We start from the raw sequence: 24,847 nt of genomic DNA, 5'->3' as shown, positions 1-24,847 counted from the left end.
GGGACTCTGAATCTAAGACCTCATACTCCTGCCACTCTCCCTCCCTCCCTCCCTCCTTTCTCTTTGTATCACCCTCCACCCTCCCTCCCTCTCACTCCACCTCCCTCCCTCCCTCTCTGAGTGCTGCTCCCCTGCCAAGTGGGCCGTCCCTGGAGTGACCTTGTGGGTAATGAACTGCTGATCACGAGTCAGGAAACCAAGCTTTCAGCACGCCCTCTCGGCAACAAAAAAAGAGAGAAAACACACGCACACATCATTCTCTTACACACAAACTAACTACACCCAGCTATCGTATGCCCAGCCTTGTGCAGGGACAAGAGAGAAGGATACTGAGAGAGACAGAGTGAGAGAAAGAGAGTGACAGGAACAAGGACTAGATGAGAACAGAGTGAGAAACTATTGCAAGCATAACACAACTACCAGACCTCCAATTCAAAGTAAGTACTTTTTTGTTTGCTTGGCCTGTATTGTTTGAGTGGGGCGTAGGAGAGAAGGGGGATTTCAGCACTGACAGACGTGGACAGAGACAATCTGGAAGGTAAAAACGAAGCCGGCCCAGCTATTTGGGTAGATAAAGATGTATCATAACAGACGTTACGTGGGGGAATGCAGCCTATGCTTTATGAGATCTTGGAACCACTGATGTGTACTTGATAGCATCCAACTTTCTATGTTTTCTCTTTGTGTTGGTTAGCTGGGCAGACATCCAGTTCATTAATTACACACCTCTTTGACAAAAGAAGTAGCTGAGGAACTTCATGTAGAGGCCAGTATGTAGGGGCCAGGATGCAGGGGATAGGTACAGGGGCTAGGATGTAGGGGCCAGGATGTAGGGGATAGGTACAGGGGCTAGGATGTAGGGGCAAGGATGTAGGGGATAGGTACAGGGGCTAGGATGTAGGGGTCAGGATGTAGGGGATAGGTACAGGGGCTAGGATGTAGGGGCAAGGATGTAGGGGATAGGTACAGGGGCTAGGATGTAGGGGCCAGGATGTAGGGGATAGGTACAGGGGCTAGGATGTAGAGGCCAGGATGTAGGGGCAAGGATGTAGGGGCTAGGATGTAGGGGCAAGGATGTAGGGGCTAGGATGTAGGGGCTAGGATGTAGGGGCTAGGATGTAGGGGCAATGATGTAGGGGCTAGGATGTAGGGGCTAGGATGTAGGGGTTAGGATGTAGGGGCTAGGATGTAGGGGTTAGGTTGTAGGTGGTAGGATGTAGGGGCTAGGATGTAGGGGCTAGGATGTCGGGGCATGGTTGTAGAGGCTGGGGAGTAGGTGCTAGGACATAGAGGGTTGGATGGGTGACTTCATATTGTATTTGACATGCCTGATGAGTGTGACTAACACACCGTCTGTGCTTTAGTGCAACGCAATGCCCCAGTCAGCAGCAGTTTGTGATTGGCATGCCTACTGTTGCTTGATCTGTTCATCTACTTTGTTCAGTCAACATGCAAACTAGTTTAGCAGATGTAGCAGAACATTAGAGATCTTTACCTTTTTGGGGAGCTTTACACAATGATGCGTTCAGGCAGATGTGATAACTTTAAAGAAGTTACGTTTAAAACGTCCCGAAACAATGACTGTGTGACTTATCCGTGATATTCACATCGAAGGAATGTCTCGAAGGGTCTGTATACTTTAAACACCACCACTCACACAAAACTCTATCTTCAGCATCGATGTAGCCCCGTCGTCTGCGAGCGTTTCACCGATTTCTCAACCGTTTTTTTTCCAGCGGTCGTGCATGTGTGTGTTCACGCGTGTCAGTGCTACGTTAGGGCCAGCTTTCCCAGGATGTTGTAATTTGGGTCAAGCCTGACTTGAATGACAAACCGAGGGGGCCGTCATTGTACCAGCTCTATGAGGTCGGAGTGGACGTTACACTGCCGTTGCCATAGCTCTCCCAACCCCTGGAGCAGAAACCCAACTCACACACCGGCCGTTTCTCGCCTCGCCGTGGCATTCCTACTGTGTACAAAAGCCCCCAGCGCCCCATTCCAGCTCTCAATGAGAAGGCCAGCTCATTTCTTTAGAATCAACACATGGTGTGCTACTAATGAAAGCTCCGGGAGATTAAAAGACGACGTGGCGAGGATGAGCTCGCGGGGAGGAAACCAGCTTTGGTCAGAGGGAAGTCAAGCTCATTGTGGATGTGCCTGGATGCGGGCCAAAGACGGAAAGGGGGAGAGCTCACATAACCAGTCCCATGTGGGCCAGCTAGGCCTTCCACTTTCTTCTTGCCTTTTGGGAACACACAAGAGACATTGTACACACACGGTCCTGTCCTCTCATCTGAACAGCTGCCTCTCACATTTAATCACGGGTTTTTACCGGAATGTACAGAACAGGGTGGGATGGAGAATGGAGCACAAAGCCAATGTATATCTCCCTTGAGTCTATAGAAAGGCTTTCACGTGACTGCTCCCCATGGAAGACACCCAGCAACAACACCCAGGCTGTCAGAAGCCCTAAGAAAGCGCTGCTTCACGGGGGGGGTTAAGAACCACTCTCAAAGGATCCAATTCAGGTCTATAGGGTGAGTGTGTGGTGTGTGAGTGTGTGTGTGTGTGAGAGAGAGAGTGTGTATGTGTTGTAACGGGGCTTTGGGGGATAAGAACATGCACAAAGATACCAACATTGAGTGGCTGCATGTTGAGGTGCACACTGACCTCTCACATAAGATGAAACAGAGGGGGCTTGATGGGGTCTGGGAGGCCTCCAGAGGGGCTGTTGATGGGGGGCATCGGGGGATGGGGTCTCCTGGCAGAGACTGTTCATCTATAGCTATCACTCGAGTATTTAGTGCCAAAGTGGAAAGGCTGGTCCTCCCTCTCCAGCAATGGAGGACGGGTGGTCAGGCCAAGAGCTTTGACCCTGCTGAAGAGGTTTGTCTTGAAGCTGGAATGGAGAGCACTGGATGATTGTGTCCATTTGACAGTACCACTGGGTCTGAGGGCTTGCTGGTACCAGCTTGGAAATGATGGTTTATAATTGAGCTATCTTATTATGGCTAAACAGAGGAAATCCAAGAACCAACAAAACAAATCCTCTAAGCCAGTGGTGGGAGAATGTCTCTCTTGTGCTGTTAGTCTATTGTCAAGAGGGACTCTCTTTGGAAAATAGCTCTATTGATGGTGCTGGTAATGCCTTTTCTTGATGAATAGGAAGAATGCTTAGTGTGTGTGTGTGTGTGTATGTGAGAGAGAGTGCCTTCGGTAGCACGGAGGGGGGGGGGGTGCATGTGTGATGTCCATGTGTGTGTGCGAGTGAGTGTGTGTGTGCATCCGTTATGTTCAAGTATGTCCATCTTTACACACCACTCACATGCATCACATCCTTTGATCCCAATTCACTCACACGCTGACACCCTTTTGGAGGCAAAAAGAATGGTCCTCTTTAGTGGCAGTGGTCAGTCTGTGGGAATCTAATTATCTGGCTGATGTCAGATGTAACCTAACGCCTGTGCGTTTGGTCTTATTATTGGCTTGACGTTCTGTTTGATCCTCAGGATGCTAATGATACCCTGAGGGCCTTGACCACGATCAATGTGTTCATTAGCCTCCCACTCTTCCAGGCCTGCGATTGGCTAGCCCTGGGGATGAGGGCAAAGGTGAGGCTGTTGGGAGGGGTATGTCGTGTGTCGGTACACTGGTAAAGTGAATCCAAACGGTATTATGTTGTCATTACTATATGATGGCGTTGCAGTACTACATTGAGGATAATTCCAATTCGACCTTTGAACAAGAACTTGAAATGACAAAAACAAAAACCCTTTTATAAACATTGAGTGTGTGTGTATGTTGGAGTGTGTGAGGCAGGGTATGTGTGTGTGTTGTTGGAGAGTGTGTAGGTATAGCTGGGAGTTTGTGTGTGCGTGAAGTAGTGTAGGTGTGTTCTCTAGAACTGGTCTCCAGGGGGTTCAGCCTCTGTGTGTTTGTGTGTGCTGGTTGCAGTTAGGACACTGTGGGGGACCTGGGACTGTTTGTGTCTCTTTAATGAACTGAGTGATGATCTTGTCTCACACGCACCAACTCACCAGAGAGAGAGAGAGAGAGAGGGGGGGGGGGGGACAGTGAGAAAGTGAGTGTGTGTGTGTGTGAGAGTGAAAAAAGACAGTAAGATAGACACATAAATAAATAGATGGAAAGAGCATAAAAGAAATACAAAGAGAAAGAGAAAGAGAGACATTGGAGAGCATCTATGTACAGTAGTTCTGACGTACATTATGGGATCATGATCGTTCACATTCTAATGATCCAGAGAGAGCGCAGACAATGTGACGTACGCGACAACGGGCTGATATCTGATAGAACCAATCGTAGACCCGTATTATTTAACAAGCTGACACTTCAAGTCGTCAGTGGCTGGACATGAGTTTGATTGTTCCGTAAAGCTTCCTCTATTATGACCGGCAGTATCAGAGCATAATCTACTGAAACTGCATAGCTGAGTGGTTGTTAAGGGATTTGTGATTGCCTGCCTGCTCCTGTCTATTTTGCTACGACAGCCCAGCCGCATGTGGGCCATGTGTGTTTTGATGTAGCCATTGACGTCGAACGGAAAGTTTAATTGATCGTGAGCACCCATGGCCAGCACTGCAGCACTTAGTGTCTATCTTCCAATCTCCCCCTAATAGCGTCGCTGGTGCTAATGGCAACAAGAGATCCGATTGAACGGGATAATTGTGTAATGGCAAGTTGTCGCTCCTATGGAATGTCGAGGTGTTCCACGTGAACACGACTCTGCTCATGACTGTAACATGAGCGTGGTCGGGGAGAAGTCATGGCTACACTTCGAAGCAAGTTTTCCACAACTAAACCCTCCCCACAGTCAGATTTACAGATTCCCTCACCATGCTTGAGATATACCTCTAATCCTACTATAGTCAAATCTTGCCTCCTTTTAATCTGTTTCAAAGCAGACTTTCAAAGGCTGGTAACACTGTGGGATGTTCTCATTTCCCTCCGGGGGGGGACGTTATTCAGAAACGTCCCACGTCAGTGAGGGACGGACGGAGATCAGACGGACACCCCCACGGTCTTCAGCTTGGTGTCCTCCCACAGTGTGATTAATGTCCAGGATCATTACGTTCTGAGAGGCTGTATTCACTCCTGCCCCAGGGAGTCATTCAAAAATCATTTCTGCCATGTTGTTAAACCACCCACTGCACTCCCTCAGTTCACTGGGTGGTTTGTGTCTCAGATATCTGTTTGGGTTGTTTCCGTGGCAGCATTTGGAATCTTCTGAATGTAAACAGAGTTGTGTCCACAGAGTGGTGGATCATACATTGTGTACAGGAGATGGAGAGAGGTAACAAGAGAATGTGCGAAGAGGAATACACATTGGAAAAGGAGAGTGTGTGTGTATGTGTCGGTGCATGTGTGTGTGTGTGTGTGTTTGTGAAAGAGGGAGGGAGAGAGCCATTACTCATCCATTAGTATTCTGTCCACAGTTCCATATGGAGACGATAGGTCTAAACAAACGCCAGAGAAGGGGTTGTCTCATTATACGTTTTCTTTCTTGTTCCTACATAGATCGAATTCCTCTGACCATAAACAAAAGCCACAACACACAGCCACGCCCTTGGTTTGTACTGGAGTTGAGGGACGAAGCTGTATTACCCAGCAACATTTCACATGCTTCTCATGGCTCCCATCAGATGAGGGAACCACCAGGAAGGCCAAGGGGAGCCAGGGAGCCAGGGAGCTGGGGTGGGGGTCTGTGGGTTTGAGGGGGATGTAGGGCTTCAAACTTTAACAGCCCATTATGTCCACTGATAGTCTGCTCCTGTTCCTCTGTCTTCTGGAGAAGCGGGGGCTTTGTGCTCTGCAAGGGCCAGAACCCCCTGGAGCCTGGAGGAGAGGACCTGGTGGGCCCCTGGCTGCCTCCCTGAGGGGCTAACTGGGCCAATGATTCGTGAGCTGCACAGCAATACCAACCCGAAAGAAACGGCGTCAGATTGCCGAGGCGACAGCTAACAAAGGCTTCGACACTCGTTTTGTCGATAGCATCGTCAACAACACCCGGAAACCCTTTCTACACGAGCTGTGCGGTTGTGTGAGGGGCTCCGGGTGAAACAGGAATGTGTGGTTTGTGTTTGTGGGTCGAGGAGTGTATTCTTAAAAGCGACGAGTGACCATGCCAAGACACATTTGTCCAGGTGACCCATTTTGCGGTGACAGAAGTGGAGGTAGTGAGCACGTGCACAACCTCGACATCAAATACTGAGAAATTCCAACGCGTTTTTCCTCTGTCCAGTCCTAATGCTTCCTGGTATGTGGAAAGGAGAGAGTCAATGCCCTCAAGGGGTTGCTTCTGCATCCTGTGTTTGGAAGCAGGTGGCACTAAACTCCCCTCTTAAACCTCCGAGAAAGAAGAACCAGAGAGTCAGCAACACAGTGTCAGAAATGTTTAGGCGTGTTGTAGATGAGAAGGAGACTGAGACTGAGTGAAAGGTTTTTCATGTGGACGCTAGCTCACGGGAATGCTCTCCCCCTATTCTCCATCACCCCCACTCTCTCCTCTGAGAGAGTTGGATCAACACAGCAAAATGGGCCAAGCTATTTACTTGCAAATTGCACACAGGAAAGTAGAGAATATGTGGGTTTTGGTTAAAACCCCCCCCCACAAAAAACAACAAAGCTGGTCAGATTCAGACATGTATAGAGATGTAAATGTAGATAATAGCAGGTTTGGATAGAAGGGAAGTAACTGTAGATGCGTGTTAGAGGAAAGGCAGTGTGTTTCTGAAAGGATACTGAGAATAACAAATAGGGCTGACTTTGACCAGCTAGATGTTCCTGTGCCTTGACATTGCCTTCAGAAAGGAAACAGTGTGTTTTCTCTCTCGTAAACCGTCTTTAGAGAGCAATTTGACGCAGGTGAAAGGATTTCTGATAAGTGATTGTGTGTGTGTATGTCTGTGTGTACAGTTGTGTTGAGAGTGTCAGCGTTCAATTGAGAAGCAATGTGTGTTTAATGAATAAAGTGTGGACTTTTTTCCTGTAAAACATCTGTACCAAGATTGACCGCAACCTCCCTTCTTCAGACTCAGAAACTCAGGAAACAGAACCAAGATGGAGGCTACAGTATACCATCCACATCTTGTCGCAGTTAGAACACAGCACTAGTGGAAAAATAAAACCTGGTTTTATTGTGGAATAAATGAGCCAGCGTTGATGGGTATTGGATTCCCATCAGGTTTTGCAGCGGACGTCAGAAGGACCCGAGGCGCTGGGTCTCTCATGGCTGTGCAGCACATGTCCTCCTCATCAGTGACTGCTCTCTTAAAAACCCACATCACTGTCGGGCTCTTCCTGGCTAGGCAGGCACACACACACACACGCACACACACACACACACACACACACACACACACACACACACACACACAGAAACACACACACTCACAAGCCTCTGCACAGGGGAGGGGGAAGAACTGTTCAAAGTTCATTAATCAGATGAAGTTTTTCAAAAAATCAGTTTTTCGAAAACTGAGTGGAAATAGGTGTCGGATTAAATTAAAAGTCCACTTGTACTAGTGGGCGATCTTTAAATCCTGATATTAGCTTGACATTCAGAGCTTCAGAGTTGTTATAGAAACCCAGGCGTTGTGTCAACTATGTCTCCTGCCCTTTCCTACTCAATATTAGCCTTGGGTCATGTTGTTTCACCTTCTTTTAATGAGGACTTCTGTATGCTCTGACGGGGGCCAGTAAATGGAGAGGTCAGAGGGCAGGGCTACTCAGCACAATACATGAATGGAGAAGAGGAGAGAAGCAAAGTTCATTCAAACATGTTACATGACCCTCACACCCAATGGCTGTAAAGACAATACCAGAAAAGTAAAGGATTTGGATAAAGAGTCCTGTCCTGTCCCAAATCAGAGTTATCCAATCCGCTCGTGGTTGCACCATACAATAACTACCCATCCCTTAACATCCAAAAGACCTGAAAGCATGACTGTCTCAGTTAGAACTAAAGACACACAGAACTGCACAGCAGTGCATCTATCCCACAGCAACAGATAGCAAATTCACTGGTAGTCCTAAAATGGAATTGTGAAACACGCTTCAAAAAGTTGAATGACACTCTCATTGTGGAGTGGAGTAAACACTGTGCTGAAATATATGTCTGCTTCAGGTTTGTTTGGAGAAGGAGTGCAAGTGCTCCATCACTGTCTCTGAGAGGACCTCCAGAAGAAGAAGCAATCCTCTCCTAGAGTCTGGAGTAGCATGGACAGAGAAGAAGCATTTGTTTAAAGATCGTTTCTTTCTTTTCTCTTTCTTCCACCCTATCTCTGTCTTTCTTTCTGTTCTTTCTCTCTCTTTCTCTTTCTCTCTTTCTCACGGTCTTGTTCTCAATAAAGCTTATTTCTCTTGAAATCTGAGGTGATTTTAGATCCGTCTGTGTTTTTCCTCCGGTTATCACAGTTAAAATAGTTTTGTGTCAAACTTGTATGGCTTTCAAAACCTTCAATAGCAGTACTCAGGGCATCCCAGGAGAGGGCAGTGTGGAGTTGAAGAGGTGATCCAGACTTTTTACGTTGAATTACATTTAAGATAAAATATATTGTATAGAGAGAGAGAGAGAGAGAGAGAGAGAGAGTGAGAGAAAGAGAGAGAGAGAGAGAGAGAGTGAGAGTGAGTGACAACACATGTCTGTGTGTTGTGCGTGGGTGTGTGTATCAGGGGAGGGAAATAAGGGGTTACTTTCAGAGGGTCCTCTGCTGACAGCTACGCAGCTCAAATCTCAGCCAAAGGATTAAAGAAAGCAATTGGATGCTTGTATCACCAAGCCAGCTTATCCCTGCATCCGCCTCATGAATGCAATCGGTTGGAGAATCCAGAGGTCCTTTTCTACACGAGAGCACTGGAGCGCTGAGAGAGCCATGTCCAATCTACATCGCACTGCATCCTGTTGTCTTTCAGCAATATTTGGGGAGGAAACAATCATGTATGTTTTTTAATGGAGGTAGTGCTTCGTGGGTGCCCTAACAGTTGGCGCAGGGGGAGATTAGCTTTTAATTATAGGAAGAGAGGCAGAAGCAATTAGTTTGTACACCCACTTACCATTGTACCCACTGATAGACAACAGAGATGATGTCTTCACGGGCAGGGATGGCTGGATCTCAAATCCCACCAGTACTGTCTCCATGGCCCCTGTCTCCATTTACAGACGACTATTTTCGTAGGTGTCTGTTATTATTGAGTCATCCACCACCCACCCTCGCCCGCCCAAGACAAACCTATATCTCTGTGGATATGCAACCTGGAAAGGTGCGAGACAGAACTATTAATCAAACAACTTTTTTAGAAGCAGAATCAAGGTGTGCATATGTGTGTGGGGGCTGAGGTCTAATTATTTTCCTCCCCACACCTTGGTACCATGTGGGTACAGCTGGCACAAATAAGAAGTTATGGGCGAGGCCCTCCAGAGAACCACTGAAAATGACCAGTGACGATTCTCTGGTACCAAAGCAGGCAGGTCCCTGATTAAAACCCGTAATTGATGTAATTGTCTGTGCAAATGATTAGGGATTCGGTTAGGGCTGAAAACAATCTGGGGAAAGCTGCTTTTGCTTCGTAAAAAAAAGCCCGCTACTGTGTCTGAGAGAAAGAACAGATCGATAAGCCATCCAGGCCATCATTCAGACGGGTTCGTTCAATGGGCTGAAAAAGTCTAAAAGCATGGGAGGTTCATGACATGGACCTCACACACCACGAGCGGTCTGCCTATCCTGAGCTGCAATGAGGTGAAACTCCTCCACCGAGATCATTTACTACTGTTTGCTTTGGTGTGTGCCTGCTCTAATCTGGTGCTAAGCTTTGTTCCCTGTCCAGCTTACTGAATTTATAGCACGGGGGGGCCAGGGGGGTGCGGGGGTGAGATAGTGCTATTAAGTTGGCCTTGACCGCTGTGATTGGATGACAATCCACAGGTCAGGTGCTCCGTCTCCACAAGGTGGAAAGAGATCAAAAGGATGATACTGTTGTAATAGTCGGGCCGAGACCGTTTTCTGATCGTTTTGGGGTGATTTGGGTGGAGAAAGGCTGCCTGTTCACTTGAGGGGCACTTTGATTATGGCTAAAGGAAAGTTTGAACAGGGAAAAGGTATGTCAACAGCTGAAACATTCCGTCGATCATTTACTCAACTTGGGTGTGAAGCCCTAACCTTGACACGATCACATGTGAGATCTATGATAATGTAATAATCGGATAGGAGCATTATCTTCCCTCTCTCCTTGACCACTGACAGTGATTCAATGTGTGTGCTCAAGCAGTGACGTCCTCGCTCGTCCTGAGGGGCTGTGCCCACACTGGCAAATGGGAGCCACGCTGTTTACCTGACTCACGGCATCAAGGACACCCTGTTCTGATCCACACAAACCAAACTGAATAAACAGAGCCAGAACATCTGAAACATGCAGGCATATGGAAGAGGAATGCACAGGCTATTATGCAGTCGTACACATTTAACAAGAGCTGGAACGAGTGATGGAGAGAACACGTGACGAAAAGAATGTGTGGCAAAAAAAAGAAAAAGGAGATGCCTTAATCAAAAGACGGACAAAGCTGCACCGCATCAAAGGCTTTCTCTTCCTCTGACACACTTTGATGAACAAGTGTTTCAAGGTGCTTTCAAGAGCTTCTTAGAGAGAGAGAGAGAGAGAGAGAGAGAGAGAGAGAGAGAGAGAGAGAGAGAGAGAGAGAGAGAGAGAGAGAGAGAGAGAGAGCGAGAGAGAGAGAGAGAGAGAGAGAGAGAGAGAGAGAGAGAAAGAGACCATCTTGTTCAAATTTGAGGCTTTTGAGAGTGGGCAGATAAAGGAGTGAGAGAAGAATAATGGGAGAGAGAGGGAGGGAGGGGCAGGGGAGAAAGGAGGCAGAGAGGAGGGAGAGATGAGGGAGGAGGGGGGGCGGGGGATGTGGGGGATGTGGGAGGCGACGTTTGTGGGGTGAGACTGGAGGCAAACTCATTTCCCTTCGCGGTTTGACATGTAAGGAGAAGGGGTCGGTTGCGAGCTGTGGGTGGTGACCGGGGGTAGGGAGGTGGAGGTCAGAGGAGAGGAGGGGGTTAAAGGACAGGCCTCTGGTCTGGGAGTGAAAGAAAAGCCGCCATTTTGAGCAATCCCAACAGAGAGGATATAAAGGAGAGAGACAGAGAGAAGGAGAGCGAGCTAGATAAGGCATCTCCAGCAGCCACAGGCTCCCCACACAGGTAATTCAACCATGACTCACACTCAACTCCCTGTGATAAATTGAGATTATAAAATAAGGGCCAGTAGAATCCCCTTGTGAAAAGACGCTCGATATTGGCCACGTTAAAGGCAGGCTGAAATCCCTGTAGAAAATGAATATTCATGTTCAATGCTGTACTATATAATTGGTCAGTCAAGCTTCAAGCAAAAAGCCACCATGAAAATTGACATGCTGTCACCCTAATTACAGTTTTTCTCAATTGTTTACACACAAATACTGGTACTTGAGACACAATGACCACAACATGTAACTCATGCACCAACCCCATGAACCAATTGTGCTAAACTACAAGCACAATTCCTGCTTTACACTCAAATTGCAGTTCTAACACACACTTTTTTCAAAACACTACACACAATTCTCTGCATTTGGCACAATTTTCATGAAGAAAATCTTTTGTTTTCACAAAGAACACACTGCCATTCAAATACGCACGCTGACTCATCGCATGGACAAACACCTGTCACACAGTTTTACAATTAGCAATCAGAGCTTTAGAATAAAAGGGCAACAGGTGACCTTTTCTGTTTTTGAGCAATGGATGCCAACATTGGAAACAGAGGCAGAGGAGTGAGAGTAAGAGGAGGAGGACAGGGAGGACGAGGATGAGGAAGGCCAAGGACCATAATCTCTGATGAGATCCGAGCCGCTTTGGTTGACCATGTAGTCAACCATGGTCTAACAATGAGGGAGGCTGGGCAAAGAGTACAGCCAAATTTGAGCAGGTACACTGTAGCATCCATCATCGGGACTTTCCTAAATGAGAATAGGTAAGAAATCTACTCTCACTACAAAATTGCAGTAGGCCTACTGCATATCAATACAGTACTCAATGAGTACAGTAGTAAAGTATTGCCTGTGGACTGTTCTGTAGGACTGTAAAAAGAAAGTATGTTTCAAGTATTTGGAAAATGTATTAATACTTTGTATTCCTACACAGTATTTACAGTATTTTACTATATGTTTGGCAGAACTGAAAGATTACCAACACAAGGTGGTCGGGAACGTCTTCTGTCTCCTGAACAGGAAACTGAAATCATGAACATGGTCCTATAAAATAACGCCATAACATTACGGCAAATACAAAGAAAAATAATAATAATGTAACTGTATACACTATACAGTAAATTATTCTGTTGTTTTGTATGTAAACCGCTGTATGTGCAACTTTGTGTTGGTTGGGATGTACACTGTGTACATATATGTAAAATATATTTGTTACCGTGTATTTCTGTGTTCTGAGTATAAAAACAATATTCTCAAATATTTTACAACACACTTATGTATGTACTGTCTGTAGTAAATGTAACACTGAACAAAAAAAGGCCTAAATCACTATGATGATAGTGTTTTACATTGAGCACATCAGTGTTCAAATGGTTCTTATAAATGTCGATTCATATGATGGGTTGTGTGTGTCATTTGAAGACAAAATACAATTTTGAGAAGAAATAACATTGTTAATGTAAAGTTTAATTTTGCAGGAGAAGTGAGGGGTTTTGCCCATTGTGTGTGTGTGTGATTTGTGTGTAGAGTTCTGAGAGTATGAGGTATGCATTCAGAAAATGTGTGTAACCAATCGAGAAAAACTGTAAATGAGTCAAAATACAACGTAACTATTTTGTTCTTGCAAGCAAAGGTGTCAAGAAGAAAAGTGTAACATGGTTTTACCAGACTGTTGATAAGAATGTATTGAGATACCATCTAAATGCCTTCCTATTGGTGTGATGCTGTACATATCTGTACTGGGGAGTACTGGACTGGAAGCTGGGCCTGTCAAAAAATATTTTAGCATCACTCAGAGAGGTAGAGAGAGAAGGAGAGAGGGAGATGGAAATTGAGAGGGAGAGAGTGATATAGAGTGGGAGTGGCAGAAGGAGACAGTTAAAGGGAGAAGGAGATAGAGAGGGGAAGGAAAGGGAGAGAGGAGGGAGAGAGAGGGGGTAGAGAGGAGGAGACGGAGAGGGAGATAAAGAGGGAGAGAAAGAGACAGCGGGAGAGGGAGGGGGGAGGGAGAGTAGGAGACAGAAAAATGAAGCTGTGTTTGTCATCATTGTGATTGTGGTTTTATGATTGCCGTCACTTGGCTATTGACGAAAGTCAAGCTCTATTCTGTATTTGCTATTTGCTCATTCCTCCTTTCCCAGAAGCCCCTCTCTAAACACGTACACACACACAAGACCCTCACGAGCAACGCACTCACTCATACACATCCAGACCCCCCCACGCACACACGCACACACAGCAGACACACACATGCACTGTTATTGTTGGCAGGGAGAGATCTCTGGGGGTCTTATTTGGGCTGCTAGGAGAGATAGCAGACCCTCTGCACACAGAGCATCCCCCACCGCATGACCTTTACAAACCTCAGGTCAACAAATACCTGCCGTTTGATCCACCTCACCCCACAGCTAAACACAAGAGGAACGGCGACAGGGCTCGTTTAGGATGTGCTCCCTCCTCGGCTGTGAGAAATCTGCGTTCTCACCGGGTTGATGGATCTGTGGCTTTGTGTCGGCTTTTTAGGAATTTTGGTTTGGTTTTCCTTGCTTGTGACGTTTTGCTGGTGAATCTGCGTTACTGCATCGGCTGGGTTTCTGACGTTTTTTTTTATTGCTTATTGTTTCAGACTTCTTTAAATGTAATTTCTTTTCAGGAACGAGTGGGGGTTCACCCCGGTCTCTGTAGATAGAGTTTCTATTTCTTTGTATTGTTCTCTCGAAAGCTCATAAAAACTCACAAAACACAGACTGAGAAACGTTATTCTATATTTCAGTCCACTGTATAGGTAAGGCACTTCCACTCAAACACAGAGGACTTCTAAACTCAGAGCGTTCAGCCTTATATTTTCTTCAAGAACAAGTCAAATGCATTTATTTGACTCAAATACTTACTCTAGTTGTTAGTCGATGCAATCCCCACAGACAACAAGACCTTGTAAATCCACTGGGAACAATTTATACAAATATGGATTGTTGTTGTAGAATCTGTAGATAAACCCTCTTTCTCTCTTATGTTCCCCTTGAATAACTCATTTCCCTTCGTCCAATATTGGCTGTAACCTAACATGATATAGAGAGAGAAAGAGAGGAGGGGAAGTTTATCCTCCAGCCTGCAGTTTATCACAAATTATCATCTGTTTACATCTCTCCTCGCCAGTGAGAGAGTCAGATTGAGGAAAACACACAGAATGTATGGGCTAAAACCCTTTAAATCATTCCCACAAAGCCTACACTTATCTCCCTTCACAATCCATGCATAATTCAGTTATCTTTGGTTCTGGAAAATAGGGATTGGCTTTTTTGAAACCTTAAAGATGAAATGATTTTATTAAATCTTCATGTTTTATTAATGCATGGCCAGCGTACACTAAAAGCATGTAGTGCATATGGAATCTGCATTCAAAAAGTTTTCTCTACAATACCAAAAAAAAGGATAATTATTGCCGATCCCGTTATTACAATCAAAATGTAATTAAAAAGTATTAAGCACCAATATAATTTTCTTCTCAGCTTGATTTTCATTGGGTCGTCTTCATTCAGCTGAGATGGCTAATAACCCAGAGTGAATTCTCCACTCAAATAAAGTCATTTAACTGCTCCTTCCTTTGTTCCCCCATTTCATTGCCTTCCTCCATTGAAGGAAAATACACTAAGGGATAGGATAGCGAGAATAGATTTTTCTTTATTGTTCAGCATTCGGACATTTTCGACGGGACAGAGAGCAGGTTCAGACAGTGTTTGTGAGATGGAAGTCTGGACCTGAGAGTGGTTATATAGTTATACAGACAGAGGAAGGTGTTGGGGCGAGCTGGGGCTCCATTGATTCCAAGTCCAGTATTGAATCTCTTCCTTCCCCCTCCCTCTCCTCCAGCAACCCACTGCCGGGCCTGATCAATAACCGAATGGCCCGTTTGAAGGAGCTAATCCTAGCCAGCCGATGAACCAATGACACAGCAGTGTGTGAGCAGTACACCCACCATAACAGATGGGTGGCAAACCTCCGACGGTCTCGTTCGTCTGTCTCTGCTCATGGAACCTTCTGGATGGGTTGGGGTCGCCCCCCACACCTCCCACCAGCTCACACTGAGCTCCGCTACCGAGACCAGTCAGACCCATATGGAAACATATAGAATGATGCGCATGACTCTTACACAGCAATATCAAACAGCCATCACATCCCTCACTGTCGTGTCAGTCACTTGCCTTCTGAGACACGACCGAACTCCCACCATTAGCAATAATCTACACAGCTAACAGTCCACTGGAGTTGCTGTCCCTGAGCAGCGCTTCCACTAGGTCGTAGGTCAAAGTTCACCAGGGGCAGGAATCTGGAAAGGGATGTTTGGTTTGATGGTTTGTAGGATGTTGTAGATCTCTCTTACAAGCTCTCATAAGGTTATCAGCTCTTCCTAAGTTTAGCTGTGAGCTGTGCAGGTGGAAGAAATGAAAGAACGGGTGCTTCTTTGAGGGAAATGTCTTAGCACTGGTGCAATACCCACTGGCTGTCTATTAGAGAGGGGGTGTAGCATTGTGCTGTGTAAAAGCCAAAGCCTCTGATTCAGTCTGTCATCCATAATAGAAAGTGTTTCCATGCTCTTAAAACACAGGAAGGGGAATTTGGGATTTGGTGCAAGTATTTGATGCACAGTACCTACTGAAGAATAGATTAAACCTTTGTGTGGAGGGCGACCCTGAAGTTTGACCTCAATAGGCCCTTGGCTTCTCCATGTAACCTGCTCCAGTACTGCTCTGCTGGAGCTACCTGTCTCCCACCAGCCTATCTCCAAAAAAACTCCTCATTCCTTCTCTGTGCACCCTGCAGTCAGCTGGTAATACATTATTTAGGGAAAGCTTACCCATCCTTTGAGCTACCAGAAGAATATGTATTATAAAATTGATTTCTTATGACGTGGCAAGATTCACAATTTAACTTCTGAGTAACAAGTACTCTTTCATGGCTCTGGTTCACTCGCAGACTGCTTCTGGGAAATAATACTTAAGTATTCAAAGATGTTTGAAGATGTGCATTCAAAGATGTACATTAGAAGAGATCAATTCTTCATAATGTCTTACTGAGACACCAAACTACTATGAAAAGGCTTTAGACTTGTTTTTGAATGGATAAACTCAACATTCATGCAATCAGGGTCACTGAGGAATCTTCTTCTGAGAGCTCAAATATGATGGACTTGGGCGAAGGTACTGTCACCAAAACTGTAATTTTATCAGCTAACGAACACGGTTCATAGTACAAAATGTACTATGAACACAGCCTAATACTAAACTAAAGAGAAGTTTAATTGCCCATATAAAACTCATCAACCACTCAGCAGCCACCTTGCATTACAAATGGGTGGAGGGTGCATGAACTTCTGTGAAGTCTCAGAGTGAAGACATTTAACAACCATACTGTACATGGCCACACACAGTGGGGAAGGGAGGGGGGATTAACTAACATTTATGACCAGAAACGATTTCCCCACCAGGCTATACCTATCTCCGTAATTTGAGCACAGTGGAGCGTTTTGGCTTGAAGATGATTCCTAATTGCTTGAACCTCAGGCTGCCTTCCTCCCCTCTGAGTGTGTGTTTGGTAGGGTTTATCTCGCCAGTCAAGACAAGACACTAGACAGAGGGGTAGACGGAGGAGTCAGGCTAATGCCGTTTCCCAGAGTTCCACAGCACTGTGGTCCCTCTAATTAGATCCCACTGTGTTTCTCTCTTATCGGTGTACTGGGATTGAAACCGAGGAGGTCTCTCACATGGTACATGTGTGAAGACATGCTGACGGCAGGACATTATGCACTTCCTGTGTTGATGTCCTCCACTTCCTGCTGAGCAAAAATGGATGAATTCCAGCTCACTGGATTCGACACTGGGTCGACAGCACTTAAACTCTCCCTCGTCCAGCCTCCATCTCTTTAGTAGTAATACGGTGACGGTCAGACCTTTTCTGAGTAACACATTCCTCACAACATTTCTTCTTTTCGTAGATGCTTTTATCCTAAGCAACTTGAAAACAGAAGAAAGAACCTTGATTGGATGTATCACTCTAACCCACGATTCAGTGTATGCACTGCCCAGCATTGAAGTGATGGAACTGATGAAGAAAGTGTTTTGTCTGTCTCTTCATAAACGGAGTGACTAAGTTCAGTTGAGTTCTGGATTTTTCAATCTGCAGATTGGGAGAGAAAACCAGAACTCTGACAATAAATGACAACACAACACCAGGCTTAAGTCGCAATCATGTCTCTCTCCACTCTGAAAGCCGGAGGACTATCTTTTATAGGGCACAAGAATGTAAACATACTAGATAGTGACAGTCAGGCAGTAATAACTTTACAACAGTCTGACACATAGACACAATCTACTCTTATTAATAGCAAGCTAACATGAGAACATACTAACTAGTATCCAATGACCCGTTCTATTGATTAGTGAACAATGTAAGCACACAGGAAATCCCAATGTCTTCCACAGGACGCCTTAGACATGGTCTGTTTTTGACGCTCGTCTCTCATGACGTTTTCCCTCCTCCCAGGATGCATGTGCAGAAGCAGTGGGCATGCGTTGCCGTGGTTGCGGCCCTCCTGATCCTCACTGTGTCTGCTGCTGAGGGTGGCAAAGCCGAGAAGCAAGGTGAGATTCTGGCGCATTGACAGCAGACACCAGCAAATCAGACCCCCGGAGCAGACACCTGTCTCATCTAGAAATGCTGCTACGAGAGGGGAATGTTAATTAGATGTAAATCTTGATATCGGGTCAGATTTCTGCACGCATCCACCGAAAGTAGAGAGGGGCTTGTAGACTTTTAATGACAGATGCATATCTCAGTGCGGATCAGATTGAAATCATTTGACCTTTCACAGTGGAATTGGCTTCATATTATTTCATCTTTATTAATTGCGTCCTAAATAATGGTGGAGGTGACTTCGGTGTGAGGGTGATGTGCGTGTGCACGTGTGTGTGGAGCTCAAATTATTTGTGTGTGTGTGTGATCCAACAGGAAAGAAGGAGCGTAAGTCCGACTGCGGTGACTGGCAATGGAGTGTGTGTGTTGCCAACGAGGGGGACTGCGGACCGGGCACCAGGGAGGGCACAAGGACCGGCACCGACTGCAAGCAGACCATCAAAACTCAGCGATGCAAGATCCCCTGCAACTGGAAGAAACAGTTTGGAGGTGAGGCGGGCTCGATTGTCCGAACACGGGAGCATAAAGTATTTCTCTCAAACATGCACTGTGATGCCAATGTGTTTCACATGGAGGTGAAAACATCAAGAAACTGGATTCTGTCTGAAATGTCTCTATTGGGAAGGTCTTCTCTTTGTGTCTCCCATGGGGACAGCAGTCATGCCTTGTGTATGGGAGAAAAATGTGAGAAGATTAGTGTGCATGCGTGTGTGTGACTGTATTTGTGTTTACAGACTTGTGTGTGTTTGTGTGTCTGTGTGTGTGCGCTCCCCAGACCGTGTGTGCGCTCCCCAGAGCGCGTATGTCTGAGTGTCATCCGCAAACAGAGCGTGGGCACCGCTCTGTCCCCCCAGGGGGACCTGGGTGGAAGCGTGCTCACAGCCAAATGATAGGTACACAAGCTCCCGCTTTCACCCTGCGCTGTTTAGGAGGTCCCTGGAGGATTCCTCCAACAATGCACCCTGTCACCACCCTCTCCCCATCCCTCCTGTCCTCTCCCCCTCTCCCTCATCCCACTCCCCCTCTCTGATGAGGACCCAGGGATCTCAGAGCCAGGTGACAGGGGCCTGTGCTTTTATCGGGGAGGGAAGTGAAGGATGGGTAAACAAGTGTCACTGCCCTCAGGGGAACAGACGGCTGGGCTGACGGGAGACGAGACATGCACACAGACTCACAGGCGCGCACACACACACACACACACAGTACATTACACATGAACAGATATGTCATTACCTTCTCCTGCACAGAGTGATGCAGAACACATGGAATCCAGCTGTAACCTTTGTATTACACTTTCCTCATTCCACAAAGTATCTCACTACATCGCATAGCACAGCCACACTTCAGATACCATCCCCTTTAGGACAAAGAGGCTGCTTAATCTGTAAAAGTATAAAACATTTCTGATGTATTTGTAAGAAAGAAAAGTATACAAAACTGTTAACATCTCATAACTCATAACATCTCATAACAAAAAAGTGACAATGTTCTGCTGTTGTGCTCTCTCTCTCTCTCTCTCTCTCTCTCTCTCTCTCTCTCTCTCTCTCTCTCTCCCTCTCTCTCTCTCTCTCTCTCTCTCTCTCTCTCTCTCTCTCTCTCTCTCTCTCTCTCTCTCTCTCTCTCTCTCTCTCTCTCTCTCTCTCTCTCTCTCTCTCTCTCTCTCTCTCTCTCTCTCTCTCTCTCTCTCTCAAGGAGAATGCAAGTATGACTTCCAGGCCTGGGGAGAGTGTGACCTGGCGACTGGCAAGAAGAACCGGACAGGCGTGCTGAAACGTGCCCTTATGGATGCCACCTGCCCCACCACAGTCAGCGCCACTAAGCCCTGTGGCAAGATCCCCAAGACCAAGCTACAAGGTACAGTCGGCAAGCTTGCACAGCTCTCGGCCAGTGCCCTCTCCCTCACTCTGTCGCTCTGCTATTCCCATCTTTCTCTTCAGGAGACTATCAAGAGGTTTATTATGCACCAAATATTGAAGCGTGAAAATGTGTACATCCCTGGGGTAGATTATCATCTGTATGAGAACCTCTCAACAGGGACGAGAAAGAGAGAACTTTGGGTACATTGTAATTTTCCATATTTACATTTCCATATATATATATAAATGCCTCGTCTAGCTTTGAGTGTGTCCTCGTGGCGCAGTAACCTTGGTAATGATGATAGGAGGGAAAGAGAGTGTGTTTGAAGTCCAGGATGTGCTCTCCTTCTTCCGCAGCTCCCACTGATTACATCTTGCTGAAGACCCAAATCCTCTAAAGGATTTAATCAGAGATAGTGCCAGACTTGTCACATATTCATATTTAATCCATTTTCTCTCCAGTCCAAAACGAATACCCTCTCTATTAATCCTTGCATTACATGAAGAAGCTAAATAGCTTTTACAAGGTAAACAATGTATACAGGGGCAACCCAATTTCCACCATCATGTTGCATTATTTGGCTGGCTAAATAAGAAAATCAGAACATCGAAGGTAAGATAATTGTTTTTGCTTTGTTCGCAATGCCTCCGTAAAAAGACAAACCTATTCACGTCCAAATGAGTCTATTGATCCAACATTGACCTATGGAAAACAGATACTTGGATATGGTGTGGTGTTGCTTACAGTATGACCTCATTACTACAGTAGATTGAACCAAGCAGAGCCATGTTCTTAATTCATCATGTGCTTTGAAAGATAAGCGTGCGATCTTAACAGAGGTATTGTATTGGATGATGCATCAGAGTTACACTGAAATATTCAGATAAGTTCATCAGTTGCTTTCCCAGGTCTCCCAAACGATCTGCACAGTCTCATTCTGTTCAGATCAATATCCTTCCTCGTAAATCCCATCTACATACACCGTTTGTAAAAACCCTCAAAAATAGAAAATAAAATAAGAGAATCAGCCATTGGGTTTGTTTGAAGATTCATGCTTCTCCATGTCCAAACCTTACATGATTTCAAAGGGAGAACAGTCTGAATATTTCACTCTCGTCTCCATCACTAATGTATGATGACAGGGTGTTGGTAAAGTGCGCTGAACAGCTCCCTAGACTTCCTGTGTCTTCCGTCAGATCAGCCACCAGACAAATCCCTGCAGTTACCAAGCTGTTATCATGCTTGTTAAAACCCTTAACAGACCACGGCTTCTCTTTTTATTGGGTACATTCTCTCCACTCTCGGTGACCATTTAAAGTAAGATATGTCTATAAAGAGGGATCTAGAGTTTATGAAACCAATATTGGTCTGGGTTTGGCACTGTAAAGAAAATGAGAAAAAGACATCTCTGAACGCTCATTGGTCTGCTAATATTGACTTTCAATCGTACACTGAAGTCACAGGGTTGGATACACACTCAAAATCTCCTGTCCATATGATTGGAATTTCTGGGTTCAGTTCCTGTTTTCCCTCGCATTGTGACTAAGTTTGAGTGAGTCAGTCATGAGGGTGAGAGCTGTAAGCCAAATCTTCTTCTATGTGTGAAGAGTGTGCTAGATTGACAGAGCTAACTGTGGCTTGGTAATAGCTGTCTTATGAGCAGACAAATCCCAGCATGCAGTATAAGCCTCAAAAAGCATATTAGGATGGCACATACAGGGAGAAATTAAAAATAAAATGTCATTTGAATGAATGTACACATTTGCATTCCAGCACTTGAATTGATACAGTACGATGTGTTGTATATTCATGACATGGATACAAAAAATCTGTACAGCATGTCAGTACTGTTGTGTTTAGTGTTTGTGTGTTTATCTATACATACGTGTGTTTGTGTGTGTGTATGTTTAAAAGAGACACAGAGACAGAGATTGAAATAAAGAGAGAGAGAGAGAGAGAGAGAGAGAGAGAGAGAGAGAGAGAGAGAGAGAGAGAGAGAGAGAGAGAGAGAGAGAGAGAGAGAGAGAGAGAGAGAGAGAGAGAGAGAGAGAGAGAGAGAGAGAGAGAGAGAGAGAGAGAGAGAGAGAGAGAGAGAGAGAGAGAAAGACGGAGATAAGAGTTTGTGTTCATACGCCATACACCATAGCCATACACCATAGACTCTAAACACACAATCCTGGCTGTCACCACACTGTACCTGTGTGAATCTCCCTTCTAATGAATGCCGCCAAAGTCAGGGGTTGCTGCCCTGGAGGCAGATCAGTGCAGGGTGAGAGGCTCAGCAGGGATGACAGGACTGGGATGAAGAGAGACAGTTGGAAAGAGAGACCCGTTATCAAAAAGATGTGTGATTCTCCATGTCTGCCAGTTCTGAGATAAGCCTTGGAAGCAAGGGGGTAATTCTGAAAAAAAAAGATTCTGATAGTGTTGCGGTGTGTTTGCAAGTGTGTGTGAGTCTGTGTGTGTGTGTACATGTGAGTGTGTCTGTCGGTGGGATAGCAGACACAGAGTCACAGTAAGACGATCAGAGAGCTTGTGAAAAAAAGAAAAAGGAGCAACCTGTCCTGAGAAGGCTATCTCACCTCCGGCACGGGGCCTCAAGCCTCAGGCCTTATTTGCAATTCTAAACAGCTACCTCGGGTGGAGGAGATAGGTTTCCCCTGACTACTGTAGCCGAGAGTGCGAGAAAACATCTGTCAGTGCCAGATTCTGCTGAAGACAATACAGAGAGGCAGCCAGAGACGCGATGAGGCAGTCAAGGGTGTCAGGGCTCGCTGGTCTCGCATGGGTGAAACGTGCCCTGTCGCATGAAACTGAGAAGGACCAAGAACAAAGAGTGACGGCAATGAATCGTACCTGTAGAAACCTCCGAGTCCCTCCGAGTCGGTTGGTTTTATCAACCAACCGATATGGGAGGATCTCATTTCAGTGGCAAGTTTAAACTTGCTACAACTTTTAAGGAGTGAGTTCTAAATATTACCGACGCTTCCACCAGAGTGAGTTATTTTTCCAAAACGGAAGCTAGCTAGTTTTAGTTAGCTTCCGTTACCTAGCAACCTAGCATAATACTCGTAGCAATGCTACTACCTGCTAGTGTTACTTGTCAGCCTCCTAATTGTGAATTTTGAAGCCATACTATAGCGTTTGTCATATAGTTTTTGTCTATCGGAAAATAGTCGGTTGGAATGTTCAGAATCACACGTGTGACGGTACTCTGTGGGGCCCGCTTTCGAACGATCACATATGTGTGACGCTACTCCTTAACGGGTTAAATCAGGTACACAGACAACACAAACGTGTTGATTAGCCTGTTGATATCTACAGTCTTTCATCGCCCACAGACCACATGGTGTCCTGTCTAAAACAGGACACCATCAGTGTATGAAAGGAATTACATCTTTTTTTTTCCTTTTTCTGGAATACAAATCACACATTTTGATTTCTAACTCAGGTTCTGAGAATAAAATATAAACTGAATAGATACTGTATGTAGAATCTGAGAGATGTACACACAAACTTTAAAACAGATAGAAAAAGGGAAGCACTGTATAGGCAGGCAGACAGACAGAGACAGACAGACAGACAGACAGACAGGCAGGCAGGCAGGCAGGCAGGCAGGCAGGCAGGCAGCCAAGCAGGCAGAGTGACAGGCAGGGAGACAGACAGGGGGATAAACACGGAAGGTGGTTATGTTCTTCCTATTCACTGAAGCAGAGCGACAGAGAGGGTGGCATGGACAGCGGTTCTTGTCATTCCTGCCAGGTTCCAAATCCGCTCTTGTGGGACAATGATAAAGCATTTTTCATACTGTACTCACATGCCCACCGAGGCTTCACTCTCTGGCCAGCTGCAGCAGTAGGATTGACCCAAAACCAAGAGTGTGTGAGAGGAACACCGGCTTAAATTGAACATGGTGCTACTCATCAGTGACTGCAATATCACAAAACGTTGACAACAAAGTAGATTATACCCCGAAATTCCCTTGGAAAAATAATTAATTCACTTTTCACAGATGAAGGCCAAGGACTTTGTGGGTTCTGACGGAGTAACAATTATTTGAATAAATTCTAACTGCATGTACATCTGTTCTTACTGCAGATTCCAAGAAGCCCAAGAGAGAGGGAAAGAAGAGAGAGCGTACACCAATGGACTAGCACTGAGGTGCATCACACCAGGAAGTGGGCGAGGAGGAGTTTACTGTCCATATGGTTCCACATCACATGGTTCCTCTTGTATGTCCTGCAGGTTAAGACTAGAAGCATGGATTGTAGTGTAATGGAGTTATGGATTGTAGTGACAAAAACAAACAAAAAAATATTTTTCTTCCTAGTGTTTGATAAACTTTGTAAACTGTAGTTACCTAATGCTTGGGTGTATGCATTACTCAAATGGACAAAGAGTTTCTTAATAAAAGGCTTACCTAATAAAAATTTTAGGGTCATTTTGTGATTTTTTAACACGTAAGTCTCTTGTTTGTGTTAGTTGAGGTGAAAAACACAATTCTATTCACTTTGAAAAAGTGATGTCATGTATTGATTTATTGCTTCAGCACGTTGAAAAACTCATTTTAATCAAATGATCTCATTGATATCTTCAATTAGATAGCTCCCACTTCAGTCAGTCAACAAGAATATTAAACAAATGATTAATAAATCAAATTTTATGTTGTAATAAATATTGTTTATTCTACATTATACATGACCGGTTTGTCAACAGACGATTGTTGTAGACACTTTTTAAGGTCAAAACTATTACAACTGATATATCTCAGATAAATACAGAGTAAGATGTATACTATTGTCTCGTAACTGCTTAAAGTGACTCTGTATATGTGCCCAGTCTTGTTATTGCTGCTTGGTTTGTCTCATGTAATAGTGTCCCCTGACATCTATAAAGATTTCCAAACATTTTAGTGTGTGTAGTTGATGTTAACTCCTCCCTCAACTGTACCCCTCATTTGGTATTACATTTTAAACCAATAAAAATGTAGATGTGTAAACCTGATTGGTTTTCATGTTGTATGCTATATGCTCA

At 45.2% G+C, this 24,847-nt stretch overlaps 1 protein-coding gene across 1 annotated transcript; it reads left to right on the top strand.

Annotated features, from left to right (window-relative positions):
• The first annotated feature begins 226 nt into the window (after nucleotides 1-226).
• On the top strand, nucleotides 227-24,817 carry ptn (pleiotrophin). Its single transcript, XM_062482926.1, has 5 exons — nucleotides 227-437; nucleotides 17,807-17,904; nucleotides 18,272-18,445; nucleotides 19,649-19,810; nucleotides 23,912-24,817. The coding sequence occupies exons 2-5, from the start codon at nucleotides 17,808-17,810 to the stop codon at nucleotides 23,965-23,967; spliced, it is 489 nt and encodes a 162-aa protein (XP_062338910.1). The 5' UTR covers nucleotides 227-437; nucleotide 17,807; the 3' UTR covers nucleotides 23,968-24,817.
• The last annotated feature ends 30 nt before the right edge of the window (nucleotides 24,818-24,847 follow it).

This window comes from Osmerus eperlanus, chromosome 17, assembly GCF_963692335.1.
Source record: "Osmerus eperlanus chromosome 17, fOsmEpe2.1, whole genome shotgun sequence".
Lineage (NCBI taxonomy): Eukaryota > Metazoa > Chordata > Actinopteri > Osmeriformes > Osmeridae > Osmerus > Osmerus eperlanus.
The sequence above is the reverse complement of the archived record's forward strand: the minus strand, read 5'-3'. Positions and strand labels throughout refer to the sequence as shown.